The 16645-nt window shown below is 41.0% G+C and overlaps 1 protein-coding gene across 1 annotated transcript; it reads right to left on the bottom strand.

Annotated features, from left to right (window-relative positions):
• Positions 1-8440: 8440 nt before the first annotated feature.
• Positions 8441-14959, bottom strand: LOC5512774 (monocarboxylate transporter 14). Its single transcript, XM_032382212.2, has 4 exons — positions 14727-14959; positions 11067-11254; positions 9770-10320; positions 8441-9103 (listed from the first exon to the last, which is right to left on the bottom strand). Exons 1-4 carry the CDS (start codon positions 14741-14743, stop codon positions 8486-8488), a joined length of 1374 nt encoding a protein of 457 aa, XP_032238103.1. The 5' UTR covers positions 14744-14959; the 3' UTR covers positions 8441-8485.
• Positions 14960-16645: the final 1686 nt, after the last annotated feature.

The following is a 16645-nucleotide window of genomic DNA, read 5'->3' as shown; positions in this document are numbered from 1 at the left end:
TATCAAATTTAAAGTAACGATAATTCCAATTCTACTTCTATCCTGCTTTTTCCCCCTTATGTTATACTAATAAAAATCAGTCATTTTTGTTCGTTTTATATATATATATATATTCCTTTTTTATTTATCTTACATAGTTTTAGGAGACATGAGTATTATTTTAGGTTTTTATTCCATTGGTCATTTTGCCCAGACCTGTTTCAGCAAAATATTTTTTTCCCTCTATTTACACCGTCTAGTAAAAAGACAAGCATTATATGTCATGGAAATCTGTATGTTCTAGTGCGTCGTTCAGTTTAATTTGTCATGACGTATAGTGCTTTCGTCTTTATACTAGACGGAGCAAATTGACGCACTAAAAATCTTCTAGACACATTTTACTTCTTAAAGCATAAAAACTGAAATTCTCTCCAAAGTCGGAAATAAAAGATGTTATGAAAAAAGTGTATTTCATTTAGAGAACTTGAGCTTTTATCACAGAAAGCCAAAGGAAGTGATGGGTTTTATAGCAAATTAAATGGTTTTATAGCGAGCAAATTAAATGGTTTTATAGCGAGCAAATTAAATGGTTTTATAGCGAGCAAATGAAATGGTTTTATAGCGAGAAAATTAAATGGTTTTATAGCGAGCAAATGAAATGGTTTTATAGCGAGCAAATTAAATGGTTTTATAGCGAGCAAATTAAATGGTTTTATAGCGAGCAAATTAAATGGTTTTATAGCGAGCAAATTAAATGGTTTTATAGCAAATTAAATGGTTTTATAGCAAATGAAGTGGTTTTATAGCGAGTTAAATGGTTTTATAGCATGGCGGCAGCACACATTCTTGAAGATATTAATACAGCAAAAATGTCAGAAATTAAGTTATATGGGCCAGGGTACTTTGCGTGCGATTTTTTGGGTAATGAAACTTTTGACATATCACGAAATCAACGTCGTCACATCGTCTTGCAACTTGAACGTACATAAAAAAAATACATCCTCGCGTATTTATCCCCAATGATTTAATACATGATGGTCTCTTTTGTATTCATCGTCATAATTTACATTGTAGCCATATTTTTTCACTTTGTCCCCCGTGTTTCTTGCGTTCTTTGCACGCCTCTCCCGGTTGGAAGTCTTCATCACGTCTTGGTCATCTTGACACGTGTTTTCAAATCATAAGTCTGTGTCCTCCAGAACTAGCACTTTAATAGTACAATCATTCAGGGTATATTCCTTTACAGATAATGTATCTTGCTCCATAAGGATCTTGTCCAGAACAAACATTGTTTCTATTCTGCTTGGCGCGCTGGCCTTTCGCGTTGAACTTGTTTGCCTGGGGACGCTACCGGTGCTCGCTCGCCTAGGTAAGGACGTTGCTCCTCTTGCTCTTTCCAAACCGCTTCTTTGGCTTGCGCGAGATGGCACTGGCGTCGAGGTTGCGAATGGGGCGTCCAAGGGTTTCCAGCTAAACGCGGGAATGCATACTTCTTTATAGTCCTTGTGCACGTCACTCAGTTTAGAGCCAACAGCTTGCTGTAGCTCGTTGAACTGTTGTTGCCTTTTTTTCTTTCCGTTTGGTGTTCTCATTTTGGTGATGTCGCCCGAACTACGGCTTCGATTCTCATTGCTGATCAACTGAAGCTCGCTTGCCGGTAATAATCCTTTTTGAATCATAATCAAAGCTATCTGCATTGGGAATTTGAGGATGCTTGCGTAGAACCCAGATAAAGGGAATAATGGAGGCACCGCTATCACGGGCTCCTAAATAGTGATCACCGACTAGATAGCTCGTTCACGGCTCTGAGATACACACGCTGCGATGGTGTCAACACAGTTGGATTTTCGGAACGCAAAACGCACGGGTTGTCTAGTGTTTCCTTCCGAAATTGACCCCCGGATATCTAGAGGACAAACTGTTGACACAAAAACATCTGAAAGCTTAAAATTTATCATTAAGCGCTCATCAAGATAAAAACGTATCCGAATAAACGTAATTGCACTTTTGATGCTTGGAATACCAAGAGAGTAAAATAGTCGAGTTGTAGACTGGGCAAGTTTTCGGGATACTGCGAAACGTCTTTCGCGTATTTGACCGTTTTAATCTGTTACACACAAGTTGAGTGATCTTTCGAGTGAGATTTATTAAAGGGGTGGGGTCTGTATGCTGTCGCCATAACAACATATAGCCCATTTCTTCAAGGAGGTATGTGTATATTTCGCAAAATTACCACCGACCCACTAAGGTATTTGAGTTATGAGGACATTCTTAAGGATATTTCCAGATTCTCGGGGAAACAGCACTGTCTATCATAAAGCGAAGCGAGCAATGCGTGTTTTATTCCATGATTCAAGGCACGCTTGTCCTTATTTAATCCAAGGCTCTCGATTTTTGTCCTTGACGCAAACGTTTGTAAAACCATCACACTAACGAAAGAAAACTCTGCATGCTACAAAGGAATGTATCTCAGTACTAATACCAAGTACAGTCAGAAATATATTCTACGCACCATTCCCACCCCCACCAAGTTATAGAGATACCTCAAATAAGTGCCGTAAAAAGCTTCTCATAATGCAACATGACATGAACATTCCAACTGGCGCCTCGCCTTGGGCGCCAACTGGCGCCCAAGGCGAGGCGTCTTCGTGTTAGCAAAAGCGGATCTAGGGGGAGGGTCTAGGGGGTTTAAACCCCCTTTTGGGCTGCCAGAAAGCCTAAGGGAACAAAAAATTACACCCCCCCCCCTTTGTCACTGAGCCAACCCTTCCCCCCTTCAGCGTAAAGCTAGATCCGCTCCTGGTTAGTTCGTATGATGCGGTAATTTAGCAAAGGTCTCCGTAACCGTCAGTCGTACGGAGGTCTCCTTAACAAATCACTATTTGCAGTTGGCCGTTGCGCATGTGAAAAAAAAATGATAGTGTTTGTGAAACGTAACGTAAGTTTTTTTTTCGGTTCAGCGGAACATAGACACACGAGCATGGAAACCGAGCGCGTGCGCTGGATTTTCGCTTGTGTTTCAAGGATATTCAATTCACTTTCGCTTGCTGTTGCTCTTTCGCTTACGTAAAGGGCCAGCCTTAAAACAGTACTTAAAGTCCATTCGCCGCTTTGTTTTCTGTTGTTTTAATGTCGGACAGCAAGCTTGACTCCGTGTCGCTCGGTTCTGTTGAGTGGTGACTTCTATGAATGAGCCCGTTCGGCCTGTACTTCTGATGCGACATGAGATAAGAGGTCGAGAGTTTATCTTATTTACCTTGGAATAGCAAACAATCACAGAAAAGAAAACACGTATTCGCGAGCCTCACAAGCTAATATCACGGATTTGTTGCCGGCCAAAAATAAATAAGACTAATGGGTCAACCAAAGGCTCTCTTTAGGACGAAGCGCAATGCGAGTAGTGCTCAATTCTCACTAAAGCGCCAGGGTAGGTGAACGCAACTTTTTTTTTTCTTGCGCTTTCGGTCGTGTTTGGCTTATTTCCCCTTGGTTGCATCCTAGTGAGAACTTTCCTCAACTAGCATAGCATAGTTACTTGAATAATAAATGACACTTTTCCTAAGACGTGAGCTACGCTAATGGATGGACAAAGAGCACGGTTTCTGTCGCTGGCGAAGAGCGGAGTACGTGCAAAGGTAACTAGGGGGGGGGAGCTTTTGCTCTACAAATACCGATACCCTCGGTGCCCTACAAATACCTATACAGTCACCAGACAAAACTATAAAGCATAAGATAGATCACTCTGGTATGCAACAAAATCCGACAATAAACGTCGCGTTGAGATACTTTGTTTTTTCGGGATGGTCAAATTTTTATCAGAAAACTCATTCCATACCTCCCCCACCCGGAAAAATTAGGTCCGCTTTTTCGGATTTCGCCACCCCCCCCCCCCCCTAAAAAATCTTGTGTACAGGCCTGGTTACGGTGCTAAAAATGGTATCGACTAGAAAGTGTTAAACGTAATTATGTCAAAACTGATAAAGGTGCTTGTGAAAAACTGTGGGGAAACCTCATCGCTATAAAATTGTATTATCTTCACCACCGATCGTGTAACTCTGTAACTCTATGCCTTGAGGATTGTATGCAGCAAACAAGCGCCGTATTTTTTTCGTGGCGTTCTAAGATTTATGGAGATTAGAAGATAAGACAAGGGAAAAACTACGACGGAGACAATCTAGGTCCCATCTGAAAAACCAAGAGGGTGTGGAGGGCGGGGAGGGGGTGTGGAGGGCGGGGAGGTAGTGTAATGCCAAGGGGACTCAAGACGATCGATCCATGTGGATAATTCAGTGGATTCTATACCTTCAATAACTATTCATGTGTGTACTTTTTGTTTTATTGGCAGGAAGCTTTCTTATGGTTGGTCCTTGGCTTCTCCAAAGTATGACGCCCGGCCTCGTGACAGCCGCCTGGCACTACTTCTGTATAATACAGAGGCGTGCGTCGCGCTAAGGATTATGGAGCCCTTTTCGCACTACCATAACAAAAGTCTGTCCCAGAACCCTTTGCGTGCCTGCCTCGTATATGGTTTTATTCTCTTTGCTCTTTCTTCTTCTCCATTTCAGAGACTAGGTAATAACATTCTGCCCCTTTTATGTGAGCGGTGTCTTGCTCGATTCCCAGTTTAAAGTTTGAATTGTATATAATAGTTCGGAATTACCGTGTCTTAAACGCCTAATATCTTTAACGGCCTCGGTATAATTTATTGAATCAATTACGGTAACTTGATATTGAGAATTGTTTATTGATTCTCTCTTAATATGAGGAATCGAATGCCGAACGGTCGATCCCCATCATTTTTCTAGTCTCGCTCGATGGACTGCCTCATCAAAGATGATGATTAATTTGAGCGAGTTTATCTTTTCCACCTGATGGTGTTATCGTGTTTTAACAGTCATCCATTATTTGCCTGCATAGTCTGGTATTAAAAATACCGACCAATACATCAAGCTTTAGGCTGGTTCATCTGTTCCTCTCATTAGACTGTAAGTACGCAAACATTAATACTGTCTCATCACTAGCCCTGCACGTAAAGATGCGTTTTCATAAATACGTGTACTTTTTGTGTTTTACCGTGCTATCACTCGCTAGTAGAACACACCTCATCACTCAAGTGACCCGTTATTAACCCAATGCAACGCGAGTATTACGCGCACTAACAAAAATGAGTGACGGATATATCTATGACTGATAACGCCGTAGCCTTTTACCTTCTGGTCTAAAGATCGGTTCGATTTATGGCTTCATGTCTGAAACATCCACGCTCATGCTTATAGCAAAGCTTTTTTATTTGTACTTCTTCACCATCTAGTACCTTTCTCATTGGCTGAAATTGCTGCGCTTTGCTGAGATTTTCGCCGTAGTTTTTAGCCATTATTCTCACGCTACAAATCTGTGTCCTCAATAACATGAACTTTTACGATTTTGCCGTCAATTCTATATTCTTGAACGGTTTGTACTTCTTGAATCTGAAGTATCCTTTGCAAAACATCCGAGAATGTGGTTCCGTGTCGGGGGTGGCGTTGCTGTAGATGTTCATAATAAAGGCTTTCCAGTTGTTTGTATTTTGAAGAATGAACGAGTTTTGAGAACTCGGCAAGCGCTGCGTCCGTTTTTCCAGCGTGTCGTTGAATTACAAGTTTTGCTATCCCGTTAAAGCAACCAACGTTTCCCTCAAAGTCGCTCAATTCCGACGCATCCATAAAAACATAGGGCGCAATGCCAAATAAATGACCCAACCTGAAGTGAAAGCTTGAAAGATATCCGTTTGTTTGATTCACATCGCTGTCATAGCCCGAGAAAAAGAAATACCATTCAATTCACTGCCCAAGGCGAAAAGTGCAAGTTTCAAACATCGTAGTCTCGGCTTCAGACTTGTTGTTGTTTGGTATGAGCGAGAACTGAAGCAAACAGCTTTCACTTTCTATCACTTATGATTGTTTTTTGAACACATTGCCCTCAGCTGTTTAGTCGCATATGTTTTTCTAAACGTTAATGTGTCTATGGTCGCCTCATTGATATTATCTCTACGAACAAGCCTCCACGAAGCGGACATTACCCGCGTCCGGCCTATAAACGTGCAAATATCTACGGAAGAATCTATGCGGCTCTTAAAGGAAATAATGCGAAATCCGAATAAACTTGCCCCTACAGCTTTTACTTACTAAGCCACGAGACCCACAAGGCTACAAAAACATACCAGAAGGTCGATGTTTTGGTAACAAACAAACCTTGTGCTGTTAACAGCAAAGACGTAGCTTAGATCAATAGATTAAAATGGAAAATCCGGGGAGCAGCAAGAGTTGTTATTTTAAACGAATTGTCTCACATTGATTCAATTCTCAAAGTACTCTTAGTCTGGAATTTGAAAATCGTATATTTGTACTCTGGTCGGTTATGTGTTATAGTCCATTTGCTTGGACGATTATGAGGTTGGGCCTTATCCATGTAATCCGGTTAGGCCTTGTCCTTTAATGGATTGCTCACAGTACGAGAAGCCTCCGACTATGGAATTACAGAACTTCCTCAACCACACCTTCGTTATTGGTTTTATTCAATTATGAATAAAAAATAATGGAAGACTGTGAAGAAAAATTTCGAAAACACCATCTATTCCACTATTATATTGTACTCTTTTTTCCGAATTTACATTTAAGGCTGGGCTGTTATTTTTGGAGTATTTTAGACCTGACAATGTTCTTATCGATGTTCTTAAATTAAAGAGTCCATAAAAATATAGTATTCAATGATTTGTCAGGAGGAGAATTACACAAATGATCAACAGCAATAATAACTAAGCTTGTTATAATGAACACAATTTGATTCTGCATTTAAGAACTTATCAGACTAACAAAGTAATATTTTGCTGAGCCTCGGCATGTTCTTAAAATTTGGTGAAATCATAGAATGGGGTTTCTTATAATAAAAAGAGTGTGTTGTAAATACCGCAATAGCTTCCACCAAATCAGCCGAACAACATGGGTGCTTTCTAGCACTTGGTATTTTGCTAGGATGAAACAATGAAACAAGTTGTAAATACCGCAATAGCTTCCACCAAATCAGCCGAACAACATGGGTGCTTTCTAACACTCGTCCCTGGGAATCTTTGGCTGCCCGGCCAAATAACCTCGGAAAGTCTGGGGACGAAGCTAACAAAATATCGGATAGACAGAACAGCAATAGCCTGCTAGCCGGCCCCTCATTGTGGGTTATTCGGAAAGGTTTTATTTTCTAATATTGGGAACCCTGTGCGCGCGCGAAGGCCGAGGTGCGATGGACCGAGGGTGCAAAGAAATGAGAACCGGCAACAAAACCCCTCTTTTCGAATCAAGCCCACTTCACGCTTGGCTGCGCTTTGATCTCAGCGAGGCGTTAGCTGTCAAAATCTAGTCAGTGATGATCGATGCAAAGTAAACAAGAGTTTGACAGTTTTCTGCACACGTGCAGACTAGCGTTAGATCATAACATAACAAACCGAGCTCTCGCTAAAATGCCTGAGATGTCTACGTCAATTCCGCAGGCCTGCAAGGTTTATGTCAATTTCTGCAGGATTTGCGACTGCAATCTAAATCTAAAATACGGGACAAAAATATCGTTTGAGAATTTGTTTATTCCTTCCCGCCGAGAAGTTAGTCGTGGTACGATTCTCGCGGATCTCTGCGAAACAGCGGGCATCAGATGCATAAAGTCACACAACTTTTCAAGCCGAGCGTGCAATTCGTGCGCTAGGAAAATACGCAATCTTGCTGTCCTTTTTTCCCTATATTAGGGATGCCCACTGCGAGCAGGAAAACCTTGAGAAAACTCCGACCAAAGGGAATAAGAAACGCAATTCGGTAGTTCTCGCGCCTGGTAAAAGTCCTCTGAGAAAAGCTACACGCTACCCGCCTACCTCAAAGATATCGAAGAAATCCCTTTACAACGCTGGTGACAATTTACTGAACATTGAGGGTTTAGTTTCGCATTTGTGCCTTTCAGTTCGTGTAAAGCTTGGTTAATAACGAGTTGGTTGTTGATGCTTTCCGCCATATTGAAGCTCTGGACAGGATTTGGCGCGTTCAAACGCTTGAGTGACACTATTCGAAAAGAGGGGGTTTTGTTACCGGCTCTCATTTCTTTGCACCCTCGGCCCAGCGCACCTCGGCCTTCGTGCGCGCACAGCGTTCCCAATATTTGAAAATAAAACATTTCCGAATACCCCACATTGAGAGCCGACTAGCAGGCTAGAACAGCTAGAAAACTGAACAGCCCTCCTGCAGCGCTCAGGGGCGTAGCCAGGGGGTGACCTGCCCCCCCCCCTTTAAGCAGCCAAAAATACAGTAAATGTATGGGACTTTAAATACATTACAGGAGAAAATACCTTGAAAGTCCCTTTTGGGCCCCCTTTTGTTAAAAATCCTGGCTACGCCGATGGTGCTGAACAGCGAGACTACTCTGTTTCACAGAGGCGTAAAGCAAACCATTCCAACCTTGTATTGATTTATTTCCCTGATTTAAAGTGGTTTGATTACACAGATATAGAAAGATCCCTGGCCGCTTCGAGCACGATTACCCGGCTGTCTCGGCTGCTGTTCGCGAGTTTTTCTCCAACAGTACCATTCTGTAAGAACTCTAGACGATTGTGTGACAAAGTACTTCTTGATGCTGATTGGACGGGCATCTGAATTGCAAACATCAGACAAATAGACACTATGACAAGAGCACCGCTGACCATAAACGGCGTAGTGTAAGTCTGCGAGACGCTGAATAGCCACCCTGCTAGCGGCGGGCCGAGGACGCCTGGAAACGAGATAATCATGATGAGCCAGCCAAAGGCCGCAGGCAAATGTTCCATTCCCACTATCTCTTGGGTAATAACAGACATTTGCGACCAGAAGATACCGTCCACAGATCCGAATATAAACGCGTATATTGCGAAGGCAATATAGTTTGTTGCTAAGACAACAAATGTGTTGGCGAGTGCGATAACAAGAAAGCAAAGCTGGAAGATCTGTAATCGGTAACTGGGCAAATAGTCAGACAGACGGCCTAGGATCGGACGGAAGGTAATTGAGCCGATAGCGAAGAAGACGACCACTGTTGAGGACTTGGTCTTCTCAATGTTATGGTCTTCAGCAAATTTAACCTGGGAAACAAAGATGATCATGCTATGATATAGATATCCTGGCTGTGCTCGCGCCGGAGACGTAGTCAGAGGGAATAATTAGGGTCCCATGAGAAACCTTAACTCCCGTATAACCCTTGATTTTATTTTCAGAAACTGACTAAACTTTTTAAATTCTAACAATTCAAAATCTAGTTGTGAAAGGAAATCGTCAGACTATAATCATATTATGTAAGCTAAAGCACGGGCTATAGGATAATTTGACTCCGAAATGAAGTCTAATGTCTTGTTAGTGTTGAATAAGCACGTATTCCTGCGTTGACTGGATGTATTTGCTTTGTTTTCGCTCCTGCAGCGAGCTCTGTCCCTACGCGCTTGCGACCTTTCAGAGGACGCGCTGTGGATCCGCCGCCACCTGGTAAATGAGTAACTCGACCACCTCGACCCAAAGCGGCGCGTTTTTTCACTTCCCCATTATAAAATTTATAGTGTCTATACTGATGTCCTGTTTATGTGAGTTTTTCGTCGAAGAAAACTCCTCCTGTCCCCCTCGAAATTTTCTGGATGGAAGAACATAAAGCTATTGTTAAGGGACTTGCTCGGACACCCCCCCCCCCCCCCCCCCCCAAACACACCTCTCCCTTTAAGACCCTTGGCTTTTCCTTGGATAAGACGATGAATACTCACTATGTGAACATAAGGCACGAGGATAGCCGGCATGAAGAAACAAAGCGCCACGACCCAAATACGGTAACTCTTGTCCCTGAACGGCGAGCTGTCAAGAAGCCGAGGAAGACATTTATTTCTCTGCGTCTGTGCAAAAGGACGGAACGCTGACCCAACCGCAACGATAATGATCTGAATGACCGATAGCGCAAAGAACACGTATCGCAGGCTCAATGTCTGGAACAAGTGCTTTAAAAGCGGTGTCAAGATGACGATACCAAGTGCGGGTCCTAGAAAGCCGAGAGAGTTCGCCAAGGCGATGTGTCGTCGGAAGTATAGCGTTAGCGCGATAAGGGCCGAGGTATAACACAGGGAGTTCCCTAGACCAAGAAGGACGCCGTATGTAAAGTAAAGTAAATAAAGGTCGACGGCAAATGCTGATAAGAAGAGACTGACTGCACAAATCCCCCCGCCAAGCATGGCGGTCACACGACAGCCAAACCGCTGACACAGGAACGCACTAAGAGGACCGAAAGTGAGATTAAGGCTGACAGCTAGTGACGTCACCCAGGCTAAAACATATATAAAATGAGTTAGTTCTTGGAGACGTTTTTCTTGGATATTTGGTGTCGTGGTTAACTATCTTTTTCGCTTCAAAAACTTGATACACTGAAAAATTCAGAGAAGACTAGTCGTTAAAATGAATATGTAGCTTCATGTAGATGAAAAAAGTGACTGCAAAATATCATCGTAATTTACAAGTCACTCTCGTAGCGAGGCAACCCACAGCATCCTCTGTATTCATAATAGTTGGTATAAAATGTCACATTTCAAAACTTGGAAATAAGAATAAGAAAGCCATCAGGCTTTTACTTTCGCAGAACTCTACAAACGATATTCTAGAGGTTCAAACACAAAACTACTCGCTCTGATTCTAAGCGGTACACACATGTTCTCTGATGGGTTTGAGCAGTACAACTGTGCTACAAAAGGGAATATTTCTCCCTACATAACTCCCCTCTCAGCTTGTGCGCTATAAAAAGCAAATCGAATCCTTGCTTCTTGAGCTACTTTGTTCGTGATTAGGAATACGCTTTAGCTTTAGCATGCGATACGCCTGTTACTTCTGCGTAGCAAGCGCAAAGGGCTTGGGAAAATGAGGGTTAGATCCCGCGCGCCTGGAGAGAAGGATAAAGCGAATGCAGGGAAAGGGGGCGGTTGCTTTTTACCGTACGCCTCATTCTGCTCTTTCCCTAGCGCGCGCCCAGTCTCCTCTTTTCCTTCCCAATCCATTTGGCTTGCTACGAAGGCTAGTCACCTGTGGCGCCACGACCCTGCTTGTACTCATCCATGAGCGCGACGAAGATGATCCCTGAGCAGTTTTGTTGTCCAACCGTGATGAGAAGAATAACAAACGCTGCAAAGCACACAACCCATGCATAGCCACCATCGATCACACCAGTCGGCTGGCACTTGTAGCAGGTAGGCACCATCCTCTCCATTTTGCTGTCAGATTTAACGCAATATATTAAAGTGGTTACAAACACCCTACAAAGAGACAGCAATAAAGGGGACGGACCATTAGAAAAGTGAAGGGGTTGATTGGGAGGTTGCATTCGTGCATGTTTGTTGTCTTCTCTCCAAGACGTGCATGTTATTTTTCATCGTTGTACGTACGTTGTACGTTTGGGCTGCATGCATTTTTTTCAGGCTTTTCTTTGTGTATGAATAAGTTTACTGCCATGAAGCCATAATGCTAAATGGACATCACAAAAAATAATAGTCGAAATAAAAGTAATGCATGAAAAACCCAAATTGATATAGGAGAATAGAAAAGTTAAACCAGTTAACGGGATTGAAATGTGGTCAAGGAAAACTTAAATTGTTTGAGTTGGTGAGAAATTCGAGTCATTTAAGTTTGAGATACCTGAGCCGTATGGCAGTATGGCAGCGACAAAGATCAAGGTGTAGCGGATTCTAGTTTACCTAATAATGGATTTTTGTCCCTTATTCCGAAAGTTTTGGTGTTGTGTTTCTGGATGTTTTTTTTTTTTTTTCATAACCACTGTTCTATTGTCATAGGTAGATTAGTCATTTTATAGATTTGTAGAAATTTATAGGTGCATTAAGCTTTATCCTTGACTTTATTGTCGTTGGATGTATAATTCCTTGTCTTAAAGTACTCGGTCCTTTTGTTGATAAAAACAACACCTCAGAGTTTAAACACACATCCTTTGTTAGCGAAGCTATCAAAAAACTTATTTCTAATCTTTGAGTATAAGAATTTAGTTATAAACCAGGAATCATTAATCCTTTATCAGTTTCAGTCAAATCCAGCGGTAAGAAACGCCTTATTATAGATCTTAGACTTGTTAACAAAGTATTAACAAGCAGAAGATAAAATGTGTGATAGTAGGACTATCATCTGATTAACCAAGATTACTTTTTGTCTAATTTCGTCTGCGCATCACCATGTGAAAATTTTTTAAGATTATAGAAAGTTCCTGTGATTCTCGTGAGATTTGGGCCATGGCCCTCAATATTTTCAGTTTTGTCTTTTGCCTTTTGGTTTGTCATCAACACCATTTATGTCTACTAAATTACTTAGTTACCCATTGGCGCTCCCAAGGCATTCCTATTGCAGTTTATTTAGATGATGGGTTGGGCGCAGGCAAGAATGCTATTGAGGCTTCGCGTTTTCAATTTAATCACGCATGCAGATTTATTGATATCTGGTTTTGTTTGTCATTGTGTTTTAATCCCATTGGGATCCAGCTCAAGAAACCGTCTGTTTGGGTTATGTTGTTACTAGTGCAGATTCTATCGATTTTAGATGATATTTCAGAATTGTCATTTTGGCAAAACAACGTTCACCAAATAAATTGTAAAACGCAAATGCTGTCCCCTGAAAACTAGTATACTCAGGCGTTTCTGACGTTGCTTGTGCTGCCTATATAGATGTTAACGTATGTTTTTCACTAAAACTGGTATGACTTTGGAAAAAAACAGGTCTACTTGGAGAAAAATCAGTGCTGCTTCATTGGCCATTAAGGCTTTTGAGTTTGAGCTTTGTAATCGCAATATTGCGTGGTTTATACTAAGAATGTAGTCTATATCGTTTATCATGGTTGGTAGCAAGTTTTTCGTAGCTTCAGTCTATAGATTTAAATTTGTTACACTTCTGTTGTGATAATATTTCTTTAGAAATCAAATGGATTTCCAGATAATATATTTGCGACGCAGATATTTTGATTAATTAAGATGATACTTCGATGATTGCATCATAAAAGAACATGTTTTCACAGGTCTTATTGCTCTACTGGGGTCCTCATCTTGTTGATCGCTTTTCTTGCCATTACAATAACAAGCTTCCATGCTTTAAATCTAGGTTCTATCAACCTGGTACGGACGCTGTAGATCATTTACAGAAAACCGGCATGCTGATAATAATTGGTGGTTACCGCCATATATTCTTATTCCTAGGGCCAGTAATCACTTTCGATTGTGTAGTGCACAAAATTTTGATTGTCCCCTTTTGGAAATCAGCAGCATTTTGGCTTGTTCTTTGCCAAGATGGCGTTCATTGGGACAGCGCACATAAAGACTAGAGATTATTAAACTATAATGACAGGATTCTGGTTCGAGGCAAGAGCTAAGAACTCTTTGTTTGGTAGAAAGAATAACAGTTTCCGCCTCGCCGCGATCAGAATTTCTCTCTTAAGAAAAGCTCGTATTTGTATGTCAAGCTTTTTGCACTAGCGTCCAAGGCGAGTGTAAAGAGTACAAACCCTTATCACTATAGCATTTGAATAGATTAACACCAGTGATTTACACTGACTGCATATGTACTTCGTGTAATACTATTAAGAGTCTATTGTACTCCAATTGAATCGATTCTTTGGTACTTTATATACCGAGAGTCTATTGCACTCTTGTTCCATCAATATTAATCATAAGTTGTTTAACAGATATTATTGTACCCTGAAAAATAATAATAATAATAATTGCATTTATAATTATAATAAATTTACTTTGCTCATGTAATCCTCTCAGCTTTTTGTTTTTTCCTTCTTTTCAGATATCCCAATGAAGGCTTCTGGGTAGAATAAGTGTTTCACCGTCTCCATCTTCCGCGCCAGTCTAGTCCGAACTTTGTTAACTCTATGTCATTCAGCAGTGATTACTGCTAGCTGGGCGCTGGCTACATATCCAAAATAAACAGGAGTTCTCCTGAACTGTGTTTGTTGTAAAGTGTTATGAAATGGAGGCAGAATCCTTCATAAACTATGCCTTGTAAACGAACAAGCGGTTGGAGATCAAAAGCCAGAAAAAGTGGAAGGAAAAAGAAAGCGAGGGACAAATTTCCAAGCCCCAAAAAGAGCTTCTTGCACACAAGTTCTCGGCAAAATTTTCACCGTCTAAGCTAGGAAAAATGCAACATTTGTTGGAATAATTTGTTTGAATGTGTTTCTAAAGCCGAGCCGATCCTGCTCAAAATAATATGGTAAATTGCTAAAATAGCTGTCAAAAAAATCTTGCTTCGTAGAAAGCGAGAGTCTCAGGATCGCTATTTCTGCTCGCACTGCTCGGTCAATCTAAGTTGGAAAAAATGAGAACCTCTTTTGAAGATTGACATCTGCTGTTGGAAATAAGACGTATTGCATTAACCTTGGCGCGAAGCAAGGGTACCAACATTTTCGCCGAAGACAACAGTATGATTTAGCGTATTTCGCTCGGTCCCTAACTAAAAAACAAAAAACTCCGTATTGAAAAAAAAAGCCATGGGTAGATTCTCGATTATTTTACGAATCTTAGTATGTGCAGTTTTTTGTTATTACAAAATAAAAATTTAATTTCTAGCGCGGCACAGTTGCGAAGGCGAACCGTAACTTTATTGACTGGGTCTGAAATAAGGGCTTCGTCTGTATGATATATAGTCCAACAAATCATTATCTATGTTTTCTTAGCGTTCTCTAACCTTATGGATTTCATCATATTCTCGGTTCGATTGCAACCTTGGCGAGTAGTGTTTTAGCTACTACTACTTAAAAGTAGATGAATGTCTTCGTTCCTTCTGGATGCTTTGCCAATAAAAAAAAACCGTTAATAGGTTTATTTCTCCCATTTACTTCAGCAAGAACAGATCCAGACCATTTTCAAAGCTCTAACACTAAAGTTAGAATGACGAGTGGATATGACTCGATGGTTTAGCTTGACCTTTAACTATGATATCATGCTGTCACTCACAGGGGGAAACGAGAGACGTTGCTAACGGGGTAATGTGTCAAATAGGTTAGACAAAAAGAGAAAAAGTTTAAAACTTTGTTTAATACAATTCTTCAGGTAATAAATATTGTCGTCGCTATTTTGCCACATTCATACATTACAGGCGTTACATCCTATAAGGCATCACCTGACCACGAGCAATTGCCTGCATGTGGGATTGATTTTCGCTCCGCCAAATACCCATAGGCTCAACGCGTTATGATTGGTTCGGATCTCTCAAAGACTCTTAATGAAAGGGAAACCCTCGTCCCCATCATATGTAAGCCCTTTCATACGCTTCTAAAAGATCTGAGGGTAGCCCCTACGGCGCGGCTGTATATCCCATCAAAACACAGGGCACCCACGTCAGAAATTTCCCCCCACATCTCATCAAATTTGAGAAATATAAACGGCTTTGGATTTTTAAGGAAATGTCAAAAATGCTGTGTACTTATCTTTTTCAATCTATTTTGTGTAGAGGAGTGTTAAAATATGGAATGTTGGTTATATCGCATAATTGAAGAACAACTGAGTTTATTTTTATCACCGTTTGCTGTTCCGTCCTCGCTCAATGTTGGAGCATACATGATCATCTGCCTGCTACTTGCATTTTAAGCTAAAAAAAAAACCTTTAACCATTTATTAGATGACAGACGCACAAGATAAGAAATGAGTTGTATTTGTTTTACTCGGGGTTGGGGTGGGGGAGGGCTCTTCATAAAATCAATTTTAACCCTAACGGATATTTGGGTGCGTTCAACAGCAGTTCGTACCCCAGATAGCAAATCTGGTGTAGTCGAAGCGATTTCTACTCTAAGCAATAAAACAGACACATGGCGGTCCTTACCATCGAGCATTTATTTTCCTACTACATTTTTTAAGGACCAGTTGTTATTAGGATGTGATGATACTAGCGTGAGAGGCCCTAAGGGATAAACAGAAGCGAAAGTTAACGAACTCTTCTTTAATAACACATGAACATTGACCAATCAGAGCGCGCGATTTACTAGTGTCGTTATGGAATTAATAATATATATAGATCCCAGCCATCTTGAGAGTGAGTTGAGTATTCCTGTAGTTTTAAGGGTTTGATTTTTTTAGTTTTTTTTTTTAGACACACCCTTCCCGCCTCTGAGCCCTTTCCGGGGCATCACTGTGTATGTCTTGTCAACTGTCAACAACCCTTCTTGATACCCGCTGATTGTTTATATAAGTTGATACGTAGGTATGCTATGCGTGTAGTAGTTATTTTTTCCTCTTGGGCCATACAGGATTCTATTTCTGTCAAAGATAAAAATATTTTGCAGTCCTACCCACTGATAATCAAGGGTGCATTTCTCTACTTCCGTAGTGATTCAAAGCATTTATTTGCTAGACGAAAACAAAAGAGATTATCTATTTGACCTTATTTGAACTATGTTATAGGATATCTCAGTTGATCCATCATATAAGTTATAATGGAGAAACTAGAGAAATATTTGCGAAAAGCTAAGATTGCCATTGTTCAAAGGGAGGGGAAAGAGAATGAGTCATACAATATTAGTGGCGCTAGGTCTCTTGATACTAGGTCTTATTGCCTCCTTGATTAAAAGTTTTTTCCCTTGCCCTGGAATGGCGTCGTCTCACTCATAA

The sequence above is a fragment of the Nematostella vectensis genome, chromosome 3 (assembly GCF_932526225.1).
Source record: "Nematostella vectensis chromosome 3, jaNemVect1.1, whole genome shotgun sequence".
NCBI lineage: Eukaryota > Metazoa > Cnidaria > Anthozoa > Actiniaria > Edwardsiidae > Nematostella > Nematostella vectensis.
The sequence above is the reverse complement of the archived record's forward strand: the minus strand, read 5'-3'. Positions and strand labels throughout refer to the sequence as shown.